The sequence below is a fragment of the Schistocerca nitens genome, chromosome 11, assembly GCF_023898315.1.
Source record: "Schistocerca nitens isolate TAMUIC-IGC-003100 chromosome 11, iqSchNite1.1, whole genome shotgun sequence".
Taxonomy (NCBI): Eukaryota; Metazoa; Arthropoda; class Insecta; order Orthoptera; family Acrididae; genus Schistocerca; species Schistocerca nitens.
Genome location: NC_064624.1, coordinates 111,925,369 through 111,943,181, shown reverse-complemented (window position 1 = coordinate 111,943,181; position 17,813 = coordinate 111,925,369). Strand labels below are relative to the sequence as shown.

General features: G+C 42.5%; 1 protein-coding gene across 1 annotated transcript in view; it reads right to left on the bottom strand.

Moving 5' to 3' along the window:
• LOC126212680 (uncharacterized) overlaps window positions 1-17,813 on the bottom strand; it is an 89,321-nt gene that overhangs the window by 36,465 nt on the left and 35,043 nt on the right. Inside the window, exons 2-3 of the mRNA XM_049940099.1 lie at window positions 17,412-17,646; window positions 1,992-2,170 (exon numbers count right to left, since the gene is read on the bottom strand). Of these exons, the coding sequence (XP_049796056.1) occupies window positions 1,992-2,170; window positions 17,412-17,646 (414 nt within the window). The remainder of the gene's footprint in view (window positions 1-1,991; window positions 2,171-17,411; window positions 17,647-17,813) is intronic.

Here is a 17,813-nt window from a genome sequence, read left to right as displayed (position 1 = left end):
TGTCCCACTTCAAACTTTCTGTGAGATTTGTAACGCTCTTCCTTGGACCTTCTCAATCTCTTTAATCAGACCCAACTGGTAAGGGTCCCATGCATACGAACCGTACTCCAAGACTGGACGAACTAACGTATTGTAAGCTATTTCCTTTGTTGAAGGACTGCATCGCTTCAGAATTCTACCAATAAACCGTAATCTAGAGTTCACCTTACCCGTTACTTGTGTAATCTGATCATTCCATTTGAGATCATTTCGAATAGTCACACCCAGATACTTGACGGACGTTACCGCTTCCAAAGACTCGGCATTTGTTTTGTACTCGTACATTAATGGGGATTTTCGCCTTATTATATGCAGTAGGTTACACTTACTAATATTGAGAGATAACTGCCAGTCATTACACCACGCGTTTATTTTCTGCAAATCCTCATTGATTTCTTCACAACTTTCGTGTGATACTACTTTCCTGTAGACATCGGCAAACAGTCTCAGGCCGTTACATCTTCTAAGCTTTTCACACTAATTAAGGCTGTAGAAGCATGGTCTTTTCCGGATGCACTTCCGACCAGAAATCAGTTCTGGTAGCTGGAGTCAGAGATCCTCGTTAATCCACCCTTTTGAGTTCTTTTGGTGACATTTACTTTCATCAAAACTTTCATTCCCTAACGCATATTTCTGTACAAGTCAAATACCAATTTTCATAGATTTAACTACAAATATGTTTTAATATAAAGAAATTTTGTATAAAAATTTTCGTCCCCTATTTCACCCCTTACGGGTTGCATTTCCAGAAAACATTTAAACATGAATTTTTTTACGTCTAACTGAGAAGCCAACTACAAACTTTCAGACATTTTGTTCGAAAAATTCTTTCGGAATCAAATATTTCCAGAACCGTTTTCATTCCCAATTTTACTTCCTTAGCAGCTCAATTTCCCGAAACACCGAAACACATAATTTTTTTAGATTTCCAACCAAGAGCACAAATACAAATTTTCTTAGAATTAGCTTTAAAAAGGATTACTTAATGAAATACTTTCATAAAAATTTTCATCGGTTGTTTCACCCCCTTAGGGGCTAAAATACGAAAAACACCAGAACACACACTTTTTAATTTCTAACCAAGAAGTCTTACACCATTTTTCAGGGACACGCCTTTAAAAATGCTTTAGTAGTACTGTAATAATGATTTATTTTCAAAATAAACTTTCACTGACTATTTTAACCTCTTAGTGGTTAAATTTCCAAAAATACTGAAGCTTGTAATTTTTTTTATTTCTGAGTGAGAAACCAAATACCAGTTTTCAATCTCTAGCATCAAAATGAACATAATAGTGAAATGTCATCAAAAAACATTTCACCCCCTACTTCACCCTCTTAGGGATGGAATTTCGAACAATGCCTCACTAAATGGTGCTAACAGTATAAGACCAGCACCCGTTCCAGTAGTTCAAGTTTGTCTCATTGGTAGTTTGGGCTGATGCATGATGAGTCACTGAATCAGTCATACACTATTTCATTCACTTAGGGGCTGAATTTCCAAAAACACCGAAACACGTATTTCTTATTTCTAACCGAGAATCGAAATACAAATTTTCATTAATTTAGCTTTAAAAAGCTTTCATAAAGAAATAATTTCATAAAATATTTCACCGCCTATTTCACCCTCTTAGGCGTTGAATTTCAAAAAATATTGAAAACCGTATTTCTTTCTATTTGCAAGCAAAAACTCAAGTAACATAGATGTAGCTTCAGTAATTGCTTTAATAGTTCTTTAATAAAGATTTATTTAAAAAAAAGACAGTCACACACTATTTCTCCCCCCCCCCCCACACAGGAATTCAATTCCCAAAAGTGCTGAAACACTGTTTCTTTACCCTCTCCAAATTTCGAATTTCTATCCTTGGTGGTTAAGGCTGGATAGTGACGAGTCAGTCACTCAGGACATGGACCTTCATATATGGAGATAACAAACTTTCAAGGAAGCTACTTACCAGTTTTGCTGAGGTTCTGGTCATTATGAAGAAATTCCCAATTATAATCCAAGACAAGGCGATTCCTGTGGTTTATGGCTCTTGTGATCTGCTGTACAGCGTGCAGTAACTTGGTGAGGGTCGCACCCCTCAGCCGATCCGTTTGCAGTGTCTCCAGGTTCCATTCCATGTCATCCAACCTTAAACAATAAAACGCGGTCACCTGATGTAACAAGTGACATTTTGATACTAGACTGTCTTTTGTTGAACAGGCAATGAAACCAAACTCGGGCAGCCGCTTCTCAAGTTTTTATGTCGCCCTTCGACATGGATATCCAGGTCATTAGGTATGAATCAAGACATTAGACTGAGTTATTCCCGGCTGATTTACGAATGGTATGCGAGTCTGTTGACACGTTTTGGTAAAGTGAACGGTCTTTGTTGAAATACAAGAAGCCTTGTGCACAAATTCATCCAACACTACGATAGAACGAATACAAACTTTAGTACAGGTAGATCATTACTAACGTACTCCTTATAGAACATACAAACATACAGGGTGAAAAGTATTTAAACCGACAAACTCTGGGAGGTTGTAGGGGACATCAAAATAAATATTTTTCCCTTACGTCATTTTTTCCTACGAGGATTATTTAAACCGTAGGAGGTCGTATTACGCACTTCAGTTGATAGAGGGCGTATTACGATCTTTAGTAGTTAGAGGCCGTATTACGCTCATCACTTGTAGGCAACTGCTGTCCACCAGCGTAGCAGTGCATTGTCTCTGTTTACTAGTGGAGCGATACACCTGGAGTGAGTACACTGGTATGGTTGGTGCGTACTACACAGCGCACCACAACGGACGAGCTGCACACCGTAATCGCCGTATCCCGCACCATACGACCTTTGATGCCGTGTACCAACGTCTGCGTGAGACCGGGTCATTTAGCATACCACCTGGACAAGGACGCCGTCGCACGGTAAGAACGCTGCAATTTGAGGAAGCTGTCTTGCAGCATGTGGAACGGGATCCTTCAATCAGCACTCGTGCAATGGTACGTCACATGGGGACGAATCAGACGAATGTAAGAACAGTGCTTCGAGAGCAATTGTTACGTCCATTTCACTTACAGCGTGTCCAAAACCTGGAACCAGTTGATTATCCACCCAGAGCACAGTTTTCGCAGTGGTACCTGGAACAGTGTGAAATGCATCCTACATTTCCATCCTCTGTATTGTTTACCGATGAAGCAACGTTCAGGCGTGATGGAGTCCTCAACATGCACAATTCGCATGTTTGCAGTGAGGATAATCCACATGCCACAGTTACTAACGCTCATCAAGTGCGGTTCTTCGTTAATGTGTGGGTCGGTGTTGTTGGAGACTGTTTAATTGGGCCGTAACTGTTACCTAGTTGTTGTCTCTTGGTCATAAAAAAATGGAAAAGTGCTTGTTGGTTTAATTAATTTGCCGCCAGAGAAATCTTCCTCTACCGGTTTAAATACTCCTCATAGGAAAAAATGACATTAGGGAAAAATATTTGTTTTGATGTCCCCTACAACCTCCCAGAGTTTGTCGGTTTAAATACATTTCACCCTGTATACATTGTGTTCATTGGTAAATGTTCAGATTTCATAATCAGATTACAGCACTCGGTGTCACTTCACGCAAGTCTTTCAGACAAAGTTTCGAAACATGGTTTTGACAGTTCTCTACAAGTGTCTGTTCCTCCACAGCACAGTCACATGCAACACTTTCACTATAAAGCCAAAACTTCATCAGGAGGTGGCCATATCTCCCTTGCACCGCTCGGATGCAGCTGAGTCATGAGCATTCACCACAACGAAGATCAGACTCTTGACGCTTCACCGTTGGTTTCTGAATAAGATGCGCCTTTTGGGTGGATGTTCATTCCCACATTCTTTCTACATCTCGGTGGCATGGAAGATAAATCCGAAAATAAACACAAAGTGGCGTGTGTGGCTTTCTTCAGGTGTGCAATCAGTGGATTTATGGAATACGGTATTTAGAACTGAGTTCATACGGGGCTTCAAAATTTGCACCTCGGTCACTTTAGATCTCAGGTGAGCAGGAGCAATGTTGGATAGGACAGGCAACCATTGTGTGGCACTTGATCTGGCAGTGCCACTAACGGTTCTCAAGGCCTCATTGTGCATAATGGTCACTACATTTTCATGCTGGGGCATTGCGTAGCATATCTGCATTTAATCCCCAGTCGTTTCCTGAAAATTGGTTTACTGTTGAGCCAAACTTTGTCAGGTTCATTAAGTGCAGCACAAATGACAGAGATAGATAAAAGGAGACACCTACAGTAGGTGTTGCGGGAAGCAGTTAAAGGAGACTTTTATTCAATTTAGTAGCATCTGGAACTTGGTGCGTACCTCTTTATTGTGCAGATGTAACGCTATGATCTTTATTTTATTTGGGTTTGGACAGGGTCAGCACACTGGTCAACTGAAGCACTGTGACCACCAAATTACTATCGATATGAAACCGTCCAGACTGTAGCAGCGTTACCTGGCGAGGAACGTGTGCTAGTCACACACACACACACACACACACACACACACACACACACACACACACGCTTCGTGTGGTATCAGTGAGCGAGCTGTCTGTGTGTAGAATGGGAAGGCACGCAGTCCACCTGAGTTCCTCCAAGGGCGGATTGTGATGGCCCAGAGGCTCGGCACGAGCATTTCAGAAACTGCGCGACTCGACGGATGTTCCGGGAGTGCTGTGGGAGTGTCTTCAATGCGAGGCGACACTAAGGTGAAACCACATCCTGACATCGTGGGGTTGGGCGGGCCACTACCCTACAACTCCAGCACCCGATCAAACCAGAGTAGCTCCCTACGGATCATCTTACCGCCCTCAATTAAACGGGAAAGTATAAAATTAAAAAGACTGAAAATCGAACGAGATATGAATAATGAAACAGACGTCTTTGCCACACCAAGAAATGGAGGAACACAGGGCTGCTGGCCTGGATGATATCTGCAATATAGGAATAAAGCATTTTGGTACTACAGCATTAAAATGTAATGTACAGTTAATGAATAGCTGTATCACTAGCATGCACATTCCGAAACTCTAGAGGAAAGCCAGAGTGGTAGCCCTGCTAAAAACCCTACAGATCCTCAAACTTCTCGCCTTTCTCACATTCGTGTCATCTCTATGGGGCCATTGAAAGAATATTTTTTGAAAGACTTTTTGTAGCATTAGAGACCAAATTCATACCATAACCAGTAGGATTTATGCCTGGTGGTTGTGGTATAATTCTCAGTCTCATTCAACATATAGAGGACGGCCTACAACAGAAACAGATAATGGGACTCGCTTTTACAGATCTGTCGCCTGGCTATGATACTGTCAGTCACCAACGGCTGCTCATTAAGTTTTATAACATGGACTTCCGAACGACAAAATCAGGGGATCGTCTATTTCAAAATAGACTTTTTATGTGACGCTTCAAACAAAAAATAGGCACAGGAGGAGGCGAAAAAATGACACACACACAAAATTGGCTCAAATGGCTCTGAGCATTATGGGGTTTAACTTCTGAGGTCATCAGTCCCCTATAACTTACAGCGACTTAAACCTAACTAACCTAAGGACATCACACATATCCATGCCCGAGGCAGGATTCGAACCTGCGACCGTAGCAGTCGCCCGGTTCCAAACTGTAGCGCCTAGAACTGCTCGGCCACTTCGGCCAGCCTACACACACACACACACACACACACACACACACACACACACACACACACACACACACACACACATATATATATATATATATATATATATATATATATATATATATATATATATATATATATCGACGATATTGCCATGGGCTCACATGGAAAATCGTCTGTGGTGTGAATTCTCAAAGACATACTATGGAGAACACTTCCGCACAATAAATACCAGTAGAACTCTGATGTGTGCCTTTCACATTAGAAATAAAGGCGCACATACACAATTGAAAATGGCGAGGCTGGGTCAAGAACTAAACCACGATGAACCGCTGAAATATTTGGGTATCCGACTTGATAACAGTGTGACATTTTGGACGTTAAGGGAAAAGTGTGTATGAGCAATAATATCATCCAAAAATTCAGCGGCATGAAATTGGGTTCATCCTCAAATTCTGAGAACATCGGCTCTCGTCCTATGTTTCTCTGCTGCTGAGAATGCGACAAATACCTGGTACCACTCTGCAGTTGCCACATATGCCGACGTGGCAAACAATGAGAAAGAGCGCGTAATGTCTGGCTCCTAAAATCAACGCTAGTTCGGCAAATTTACCCAACTTTCGACATAGCTCGACCCATAAACTGAAGGTAAGTTGCAGTCCGATTATCACCGGCACCATTTATACGGTTACGAAATACAGCACAGGCTACTGGTATCCCAGTGGAGTTTAATGCGAAGGACTAACTCTGTAAACGAGCCTCCTGAAATAGGAGAAAAAATGTATTGCAAAACTGTACTGATCAGATGCTCATAAAGACTGAAGAACCACTGGCTGCTGCGAATCATCTGTTGTTTCCGACATGGCAGGTGGTTCACCACTTAAGAACTACCATCACACACTGCAATACCAATCTGAGAAAATGGAGATGTAAGAAGAACGACTCCCGTGAATGTGCTGCAACACAAGACTTAACGATATGTCCAAAAACAGGCAAAACGATCACAGTGGCATACTTTATTTATTTACTATTAAAAACAGTCTTGATCACAATTTATTTAACAAGGTGACCGGTTTCAACCACTACTGTGGTCATCTTCAGACCATTGAGTAGGAACCTCTTTCTGTTGAAGAATCACATACTTTATGGTGGCAAATGACAAAGCCACCCATGTGTCTCAGTACTGGAAATTCATTTATCAGCCAGAACATTATGACTACTACCTTATAGCCTGTACGTTCACGTTTGGCATGGATAATAGTGGAGCCCTATCATGGTATGGAAGCCGTGAGGCCTTTGTAGGCCGCTGTACGGAGTTGAAACTACATCTGCACACACAAATCCCCAATTCCCGTAAATACCGGGGAGGAGGGCCATGAGCTGCGACGCCACGTTGAAGCACATCCCAGATGTGTTCGATCAGGTTCAGATCTGGTGAGTTGGAGGGCCAGCAAACCAATTGGGACTTGTCACTGTGTTGCTTGAACCATTCCGTCACTATTCTGGCCATGTGACATGGTGCATTATCTAGATGAAAAAAAAAGCTGTCAGAAAACATGGTCGTCATGCAGGGGTGTATGTGGTCTGCAAACCAGTGTACTATCCTCCTCGGCCGTCATTGGTGCCTTACACGAGCTCCATTGGACCCATGGATGTCCATGTAAGTGTTTCCTGGATCATAGTGGAGCCGCCACCAGTCTGTCTCCACCCCACAGTAAGGAACTGTTCCTCTGGAAGACGACGGATTAGGGCCCTTCCAGTTGAATGATGAAGAAGGTATCGGGATTCAGCATATCATGCCACAATATACCACTGCGCCATTTCGGGAGTCGATAGTAATGTACCCATTTCAGTCGTAGTTGCTGACGTCGTTAACATTTGCAGGCACATAGGCCCTCAGCTGCGGAGGCCTGTCATTAGGAGTGTTTGGTGCACTGTGTGTCTAGACACACTTGAACTCTGGCCAGCATTAAAGTTGGATGTTAGTTCCCCCACTGTCCGCTGCCTGTCGTGGTTTACCAGTCTGCACAGCCTATGACGTACGACATCTGTAATGATGGGTGGCCACCCAACCCCACGACGTATGGACGTGCTTTCACCATGGTGTCGCCACATGTTGAACACACTCACCACTGCAGTCTTAGAACACCCGACAACTCGTGCAGTTTCCGTGCGGAACCTCTGGGCCATCACACTCTGTCCTCGGTCACACTCACGTATATCGCGTGCCTTCCAAATTATAAACATGCACAGAATACTCACTGATACTAGTGACGCACCGTGCATGTGTCGACTGGCAATTATTTCTCGCAGGGTGACAGTTCCATCGCCTGGGTGGGTCTATATCACTGGTAGGTCGGTGGTCATAGTGTTCTGGCTGATCATATCTAAAGAACAGTTAGCAATCTGGACATGTAAAGTAAGTAAGTATTGACATAAAGCCTGAGGTTATTATAAATTATGCTCCCAGGTCGTTAATACCAAACATGAACAACAATGACCCTAACACGCTTCTATGGGACACATTGCTAGTGACTCTTGGCATGCAGTCTGCAAAGTGGCCGATTCATCGCCGCCCAGGCCTACCACACTCTTCGATGGAGGCATTCCTGACACCGTCGAATGAGTATGGAGAGAGTTCTCGTGATGGTAGACTCACACATTCACCCAGTCTAAAGCATGCTCAGCCTGGTTCATGTAACAGCTGGAATGGTTGTTTTATTCCTGTGTGGATCAATATTTTAAGAATATTCTACATGTCGTTGTTTTACAGCTTGAAGACAACAAACATAATTCTTACGATTCTTATGGACAAACATTTCGATATTTGCACATCTATTTTCACAAGAAGAGGCAGTTAGTTAGCAGGGGTCTCATAGCAGAAACCATATGGGCATTTGCCTGAAGTGATTTAGGGAAAACAGAATACTGAAGTCAGAATATGTGGCTGGTGAATAGAGCAGACTCGTGGTGTACTGTTCGTTCATCTCTTGGTAACAGACCTGCATACTCGACCTACACAATATCAACTGCTATCAACACTATGACGATGATGTTAGGTTTTAATTTCATGTACTATAATTTCCCATTGGCTTGCCGAAAAATATTGAGCTAACATCCCTCCACAATGAGTGAGCTGTTGCGCTCTGAGAGATGTCAGTATTTTCGAGTAAAGAACACTGAGATGGAGTTTTACATAAAAACAAAATGCAGATAGAAAGTTTGCTGTGACATGACTGTGGTGTACTATTATTATTTACTTGTGTTACATTGTTAGGAAACCTCTGCGTTATGAAGTAATCCTTCACTGTATAGAACTTACTGCTTAACAGGTGCATGTGTAAATATTTTCGTTTCTAGTCTCTTTTGTCTTCTTCAGCAATCTATTGAACGTTTTTATTCCTCAGTACATATCCATGTTCATGAACACAGCAATTTCTCCTCTAATTAACTGACTGATAAATGTACTCACTACTGTTCTTGCTTCATGTTAATGATCTGTTATTTTACTTGCATCAGCAGACAGAATTAGTGATTTTCACAGATGGTACACGTATTATTGTGAAGGCTAGTAAAAAATCATCAGCAGAAAAAATAGTAAATTGTGCTTTTGGAAAAGTTACTGACTTGTAGCCTCTAATGGGCTGCCTTTAAAATTTGAAAACACACTCACACACAGACACACCAACTAGTTTTGTACTGTAAAAAGCATCCTACCACTGATTAACCGAGAATACAGAACAGAAATAATTAACAGTGTAGAAGTTTTAAGTAGTTAAGCGTCCACACTGATTAAAAGTTGAATGGGAAAACCTGTTGGGTAGACTTGCTAAAATGTTTAGCTTTGTTTACTGTTGCAATGAGGATAATTTCCAACTCTGGGGATTTAGAAGTCAGTAAGTTGATATACTTTCCATATTTTCATTCACTGATATCTTAATGGAAAATACTCTTGGCTAACTCCTCAGATATGCAAAAAGTATTCATTTCCCCAAAGAAATTACTTACAATTATGTGAGTGGTCCTCACACATACGTCCAGAAAGTATCCCTTTATTAATCAGAGATTTTTATCACAGACTCATAATTCATTTATGAACTTTAAAATTTGTTACAATCAGTGAATCCGAGTTTGAAAGTAACAGAGATATTCATAACACTAGAAGCATTTGCTTTGCCCTTCATGCAACCTTGGCACAGAAAAACTGAAATATACACCATCTGAAAAAAATTTCAGATCATAGAAGAGTTTTTCAATGTAGATTCAAGGTGTGTCTCCTTAACAACTCCTTTTATTCCATAGAGGATTTCTTCAACTGAGTAGCACGTAGCCATGTGAATAGTATATTTTGGCATAAAAATTGTGTCCTATTTTTCTTCAAATGATACGGTTCACATCAAAACGTTTATTTATTTATTTATCGTGACTATGATGAGTGGGACACATCATTAAGTAACTTGACATACTAGAGCCGTTTCTTTTTCTAATATACCTTAATGACAATGTAACAGCTGCAGCAGATGACTCTGGAGACGTTTTTCTTGTGGATGGGATAGACGCTATCTTTACACACCCGAATTAGGAATTGAATTAATGATATTCTGGAGCAAGCAGCTTTTGGTTTATAGCGGAAAGGCTGATAAAATAAAATTAGGTACATGCACTTTCTCATGAATTAATATGTCCTTTCTGGTATTCAACTCCTACAATGGGGGTGTGAGTAATGCATCAGGACACAGTGTGTTCTCGTGTCTGGTGGTATACTATATTCTTAATCGACAGGCACTTTTTTTTTAAGCCACCAGGTTTCTGACTAGTTTGATGCACCTCACCATGAATTCCTCTCCTGTGCTAATCTCTCTTCAATTATTATGTACTCCAATCTCTGTTTCTCTTTATAGTTTCTACCCTCGACAGCTCCCTCTGGTACCATAGAAGCTATTCCCCAATATCTTAAAAGATGTCTTACAGTCTTGTCTCCTCTTCTTGTCAGTGCTCGAATATATTCCTTTCCTCGCTGAGTCACCAGAGAACCACCTCATTTCTCACCTCATCAGTCAGCCTAATTTTCACCATTCTTCTGTAGCACCACATCTCAAATGCTTGAATACTCTTCTTTTCCAGTTTTCCGGAAGTCCATGTTTCACTTACCATACAATCCTATGCTCCAAACGTACATTTTCAGAAATTTATCTCACAAATTAGGGCCTATGTCCGATACTGACACACTCCTCTTGGCCATAAATGCTCTTCTCGGCAATGCTAGGCTGCATTTTTTGTCCTTTTTTGCTCCGTCTGTCATGGGTTATTTTGCTGCCTAGGTAACAGAATTCCTTAATTTCATCTACTTCGTGACCACCAGTGCTGATGTTAAGTTCGTCGCTGTTCTCATTTCTGCTACTTTCGTCGTTCTTCAGTTTACTCTCAGTCCATATTCTGCACTCATTAGACTGTTCATTCCACTCAGAAAATCATGTAATTCTTGATCACTTCCACTGAAGATAGCAAGGTCATCAGCGAATGTTATCATTGATATCCTTTCACCTCGAACTTTAACTCCACTCTTGAACCTTTCCTTTAATTTCCATCATTGCTTTTGCGGAGATTAGATTGAGCAATAGGGGCGAAACAGTAAATCCCTGTCTTATAATCTTTTTAATCCAAACACTTCACTCTTGGTCTTCCACTCTCATTGTACCCCGTTGATTCATGTACATGTTGTGTACTACCCTCTCTTCACTATAGTTTACCATTATTTTACTCAGAATTTCGCACATGTTGCACCATTGGACCTCGTCGAACGCTTTTTCCAGGTCAACAAATCTTATGAGTGTCTTGACTTTTTCTTCCTTGCTTCCATTATCAACCGCAACGTCACAATTGCCTCTCGGGTGGTTTACCTTTCCTAAAGCCACGGTGATACTCATCTAATGGCTTCTCCATTTTAATTTTGTTTCTTCTGAATATTATTCTGCCTGAAATTTGGATATATGAGATGTTAAGCTGATTGTGCGATAATTCTCGCACTTGTTGGGTCTTGCAATCTTCAGAATTGTGTTGATGATGTTTGTTCAAAAGTCAGATGGAGTGTCCTCAGACTCATAAATTCTCCAATGATTTTAAAAATTTCGATGGAATGTTATCGATCCCTTTTGCTTAATTTGAGCTTAAGTCTTCCAAAGCTCTTTAAATTCCGATAGTAATACTGGATCCTCTATCTCTTCTATATCGATTCGTGTTTCTTCTTTTTTAGGTTAGAGGGTCTTTTTTAGGTTAGAGGGTCTCAGGAAACCACAGAAAAGGCGTTTGTCTAAAAGTGGGCAGGTAAAACACAGTAAAGCAGTTGTAGCAACAATCGGTATTGTAGTTGTAAATTGTGGTAGCTGTTTTGGGAAAGAACCACAAAGCCCTAATAGAAAGCACTGAAGCTCAAATACTTATAGGTATGGTAAGCTGGCTAAACCCGGAAATAAGTTCAGCCGAAATTTTTTCAAACGATCTCTCAGAAAGGATAGGTTAAACACAGTTGTAGTGGAGTATTTATTACTGTCAGAAGTAGCTTATCCTATAGTGACATTGAAGTAGATACTCGTAGTTCCTGCGAAATAGTATGGGAAGAGGTTGTACTTGAAAATCGGATCGTTTTACCGACCTCCCTACTCGGAAGATATGTTGTTAAACAGTTCAAAGAAAACTTGAGTCTCATTTCAAATAGGTACCCCAGTCACACAAGCGGTGGTGACTTCAATTTACCCACGATGAGCTAGAAAATTTTTACGTTTAAAGCCGGCGGCAGGCATAAAACTTCATCCGAAATTTTACTGAATGCTTTCTCAGAAAATTATTTTGAACAATAAGTCACTGACACCACACGAAGCGTAAATGATTGCAAAAGCATACTTGACCTCTTAGCAACAATAGTCCTGGACAAATTGGGAGTATCATGACAGATACTGGGATCAGCGACCAAAAGGCAGTTTCTGCTAGGCTGAATACCGTAACACCTACAACCATCAAAAAGAAACGCAGAGTATATCTATTTAAAAAAGCTAATAAAGAAGCTCTTAACGCCTTTTTAAGAGACAGCCTCCACTCCAAAATGGTTCAAATGGCTCTGAGCACTATGGGACTCAACATCTTAGGTCGTAAGTCCCCTAGAACTTAGAACTACTTAAACCTAACTAACCTAAGGACATCACACACACCCATGCCCGAGGCAGGATTCGAACCTGCGACCGTAGCGGTCCCGCGGTTCCGGACTGCAGCGCCAGAACCGCTAGACCACCGCGCCCGGCGCCTCCACTCCTTCCCATCTGATCATGTAAGCGTAGAAAAGATGTGGAATGATTTCAGAGAGACAGTATCGATGGCACAAATTAATAAGTGATGGTACTGTTCCCCCTTGGTACACAAAACGCGCCAGATCGCTGTTGCAGAAGCAACGAAAAAAAGCATGCCAAAGTTAAAAGAACGCAAAATCCCCAAGACTGACAAAGTTTTGCAGAAGTTAGAAATATAGCGTGTACTTCAATGTGAGATGCTTTTAATAATTTCGACGACGAAACTCTGTCTCGGAATCCGGCAGAAAACCCGAAGAATCCTGGTCATACATAAAGCACACCAGTGGCAAGACGCAATCAAAACCTTCACTGCGCGATAACTACGGTGAAGTCACTGATGAAAGTGCCACTAAAGCAGAGTTTCCGAAACTCCTTCACCAAAGTAGACGAAATAAATATTCCTGAGTTCCAATCAAGATCAACTGCCGAGATGAGAAACGTAGAAGTAGGTATCCTCGCAGCAGCAAAGCAGCTTAAGTCACTTAATAAAGGCAAGGCCTCCGGTCCAGATTGTATACCAGTCAGGTTCCTTGTAGAGTAAGCTGATACAATAGCCCCACATTTAGCTCACAGGAAGATCCGTACCTAAAGACTGGAAAATTGCTCAAGTCGCAACAATACCCAAAAAGGGAAATAGGAGTAATCAGCTCAGTTACAGGCCCTTATCACTAACGTCGATCTGAAGTTGGGTTTCGGAACATATACTGTATTAGAACATTACGAATTAGCTCGAAGAAAACGATTTATTGACACATAGTCAGCATGGCTTCAGAAAATATCGTTCATGTGAAACACAACTGGATTCGTGATTTCCTGTCAGAACGGTCAGTTAGTAGTAACAGACGGGAAGTCATCGAGTAAAACAGAAGTAAAATCCAACGTTCCCCAAGGAAGTGTTATAGGCCCTCTGTTGTTCCTGATCTGTATTAACGACATAGGAGACAATCTGAGTAGCCCTCTTAGGGTGTTTGGAGATGACCCGGTCATTTACCGTCTTGTAAAGTCATCAGATGATCAAAACGACTCGCAAAATGATTTAGATAAGATATCCGTATGGTGCGAAAAGTGGCAATTGTCCCTGAATAAAGAGAAGTATGCAGTTATTCACATGAGTACTAAAAGAATTTAGCTAAACTTCGATTACGCGGTAAGTTACACAAAACTGAAGGCTGTAAATTCAACTAAATACTTAGGGATTGCAATTGCAAATAACCTAAACTGGAACTATCACATAGACAATGTTGTGGGTAGAGCAAACCAAAGACGACGATTCATTGGCAGAACACTGGAGTATTGCTGTGCAGTGTGGGGTCCGCATCAATTGGGACTGACGGATGACATCTAAATCGTTCAAAGAAGGGTAGCTCGTTTTGTATTATGGAGAAACTGGGGAGATAGTACCACAGACATGATACGTGAATCGGAGTGGCAATCACTAAAACTGCCTTAAAATGACTTACAAGTTCGTGGCGCTCTCCATCGGTAACGCTGGAATTCAATATGGTGTTGGCCCAACCTTGATGACAGCTTCCACTCTCGCAGGCATGCGTTCAATGAGGTGCTGGAAGGTTTCTTGGGGAATGGCAGCCCATTCCTCAACGAGTGATGCACTGAGGAGAGGTATCGATGTCGGTCGGTGAGGCCTGGCACGAAGTCGGCGTTCCAAAATATCCCAAAGGTGTTCTATAGGATTCAGGTCAGGACTCTGTGCAGGCCAGTCCATTACGGGGATGTTATTGTCGTTGAAGCACTCCGCCACAGGCGGTGCGTTATGAACAGATGCTCGATCGTGTTGAAAGATGCAGTAGCCATCACCGAATTTCTCTTCAACAGTGGGAAGCGAGAAGGTGCTTAAAACATCAGTGTACGTCTATGTTGTGATTGTGCCAAGCAAAACACCAAACGGTGCAAGCCCCCTCCATGAAAAACGCGACCACACCATAACACCAACGCCTCCGAATTTTACTGTTCGCACTACACACGCTGGCAGATGACGTTCACTGGGCATTCGCCATCCCACACACTGCCATCGAATCGCCACATTGTGTACCGGGGTTTGTCACTCCCACTGTTCAACTGTCCAATGTTTACGCTCCTTAGACCAAGCGAGGCGTCGTTTGGCATTTACTGGTGTGATGTGTGACTTATGAGCAGTCTCTCGACCATGAAATTCAAGTTTTCTCACCTCCCGCCTAACTGTCATAGTACTTGTAGTGGATCTTGATGCAGTTTGGAATTCCTGTGTGATGGTCTGGATAGATGTCAGCCTGTTACACATTACGATCCTCTTCAACTGTCGGCAGTCTTTGTCAGTCAGAAGAAGAGGTCGGCCTGTACGCTTTTGTGCTGTACGTGTCCACTTCACTATCAAATTGTAAACAGTGGTCATAGAGATGTTTAGGAGTGTGGAAATCTCGCGTACAGACGTATGACACAAGTGGCACCCAACGACCTGACCACGTTCCAAATTCATGAGTTCCGCAGGGCGCTCCATTCTTCTCTCTCACGCTGTCTAATTACTACTGAGTTTGCTGATATGGAGTACCTGGCAGTAGGTGGCAGCATAATGCACCTAACAAGAAAAACGTTTGTTTTGGAGGGTGTCCGGATACATTTGATCACATAGTGTATGTATATGGATGTAAACTTTTATTAAAGAGAGGTTAGCGAAAACTACATCATGATCCAAACTTGGAATCACGAGGTATTAGAATTTTGTTTCTAACTGCCTAATTTTCAGAATATGACAGCTACAAGAAATCATTGAAGGCAGGAGGAAGACAGTGCCCACAAAAATCGCCAAGTCATCGTGGCAGTAGTTTGGCTAGTCGTGTCAGGAGAAAAAGTACTGTGTAATTTGCAGAGACAGACACCCCCTGAGGTGCTAACAGGTGAAACAGTCACAGGGAGTGTAGAACTGAAAGGAAAAATAGTCCCTCATAGAATTACACGTTGTCAGCGATGGGAGGTATAAAAAATTATTTAATGGATGGTCAGGAGAGTGTTTCAGTGGGGCCATCGAATTAGGCCATTATAGTATGAAAAGCATTATTTGTCCTACAGAGAACTGTCTGACGTTACTGCTGCCAAAAAATGTGAGCAGAGAGGATGGAAACCAGTTCTTCAGTGAGAACGCGCCAGGTGGTGGAAGAAACTGGACAGGCAAAAAATTGGTGCTTCACCTCTATGGCATAACAAGCTTTTCTTGCTCATTCCCAGTTAACAAACTGCCATCAAATACAGTTTCATAGGAAGTGAGTCTGTTTGACATTGATGAAGTATATTTTGTTTTGTGACAATCTACACAGACTTAAAAGATGATACATAATGAGCAAAGCTAACGCAGTGCAGTACACCATCACCCCAACTCGAAATGGTAAATGGGACGATGTAGGGTGCCAAGTTGTCGACTGGTTGAATATTGTGACTATATCATCGTGCGTGGCCTCTTGGTCATGATGACAGGCTTAAATCAGTTTGTCTCATGTTATTACTTGCCAGCAGATCCAAAATCATGTGGACTTTATGGTCTTAAGTCACATTCGGTGGACCACTCAGTACAGAAGTATTGTTGCACGGTAGAACTGTAAACTCATCTACACACATATGACTACAACTGTGTCTGATGGGAGAAGCAATCCGTGAGTGCTGGTGGTAAGTAGGAGGGTGGGGAAGGAGGAAGGATAGCATGGAAGCGGTGGGGGAGGGTGCTGTGTTGCTTGTGGGAACACACAGGAATACGATGGGGACATGACAAAAAACAAGCTGTCAGTCCGCATGACAAATTGTGACCAAGAGGCAGCTGGACACCCAGTTGCTGAATATGCTGCCCAATACATTGGACCTCAGTTCCGTGACTGCTTCACAGCCTGGGCCATCTGGATCCTTACTAACAGCACCAGCTTTTTCTGAATTGAGCAGGTGGGAACACTCCTGCAGTTTATCTTACCTTCCCATAAGCCCCCTGGCCGAGCCTTTGTTATTCCTTTTGCTCCACACTCCTATCCCATTCCTGCTCCCACTCCAGCTCTACACAGCCTTCTGTTTCATCAATGCCTTTACTACTCTGTTTCCTCTCATCTCCCTTTGCCATTGCCCTTCCCACCTACTCAACTGGTAACTTTAAGGGAAGTTCAGCTCCGTATGACAAACCTGAAGAGTCTTATGAGCTCCAGCGGTCATTATCAAGTTCTCAGCCGGTGTCACAAGGTGTTACCTTGACGTCTCCTAGATGACCAATGTTTCGTCCCGTCTACTTACTAACTAATATTAGTGTCGGAAAATAGAGGTAGTAAAGGTAGCTTAGAGAACAAATATGAGAACTGGAGAAGAGCATTACTTGTACGATTATGGGTTGGTTCTTTCAGTGGCGTACGTACCCTTGTACAGAGCAAGAGCGAATGCAGTCGGCAGCGATGCTGCGGATGAGGCCCCTGTTGAGTTCCCTGGAGCTGTCCTCCGTGAAGTAGCGAACCTCCGCGAGGGCGCGGCCGCACTCCTCGTCCTCCGCGGGCGGCGGCTCGTGGCCTCTGCGCGGCACCAGCCGTGTGGCGGCCGGCACCGCGACGGACGGCGCCTCCAGGTTCTCGCACGTTTCGAACAGATAATAATTTCCTGCAAAACGATTTTCAGTAGCCATTAGGCTGGCACACTGACTGATCAGACAGGTTCTTGTTGACTACTGCTGTCTAGACGGTCACTAGCAGCCATTGAAATTGCAACACAAAAAAATCGACTCCACCGAGACCGAACGTAGCCAGGTTGAACTGGTCGCTCTCATA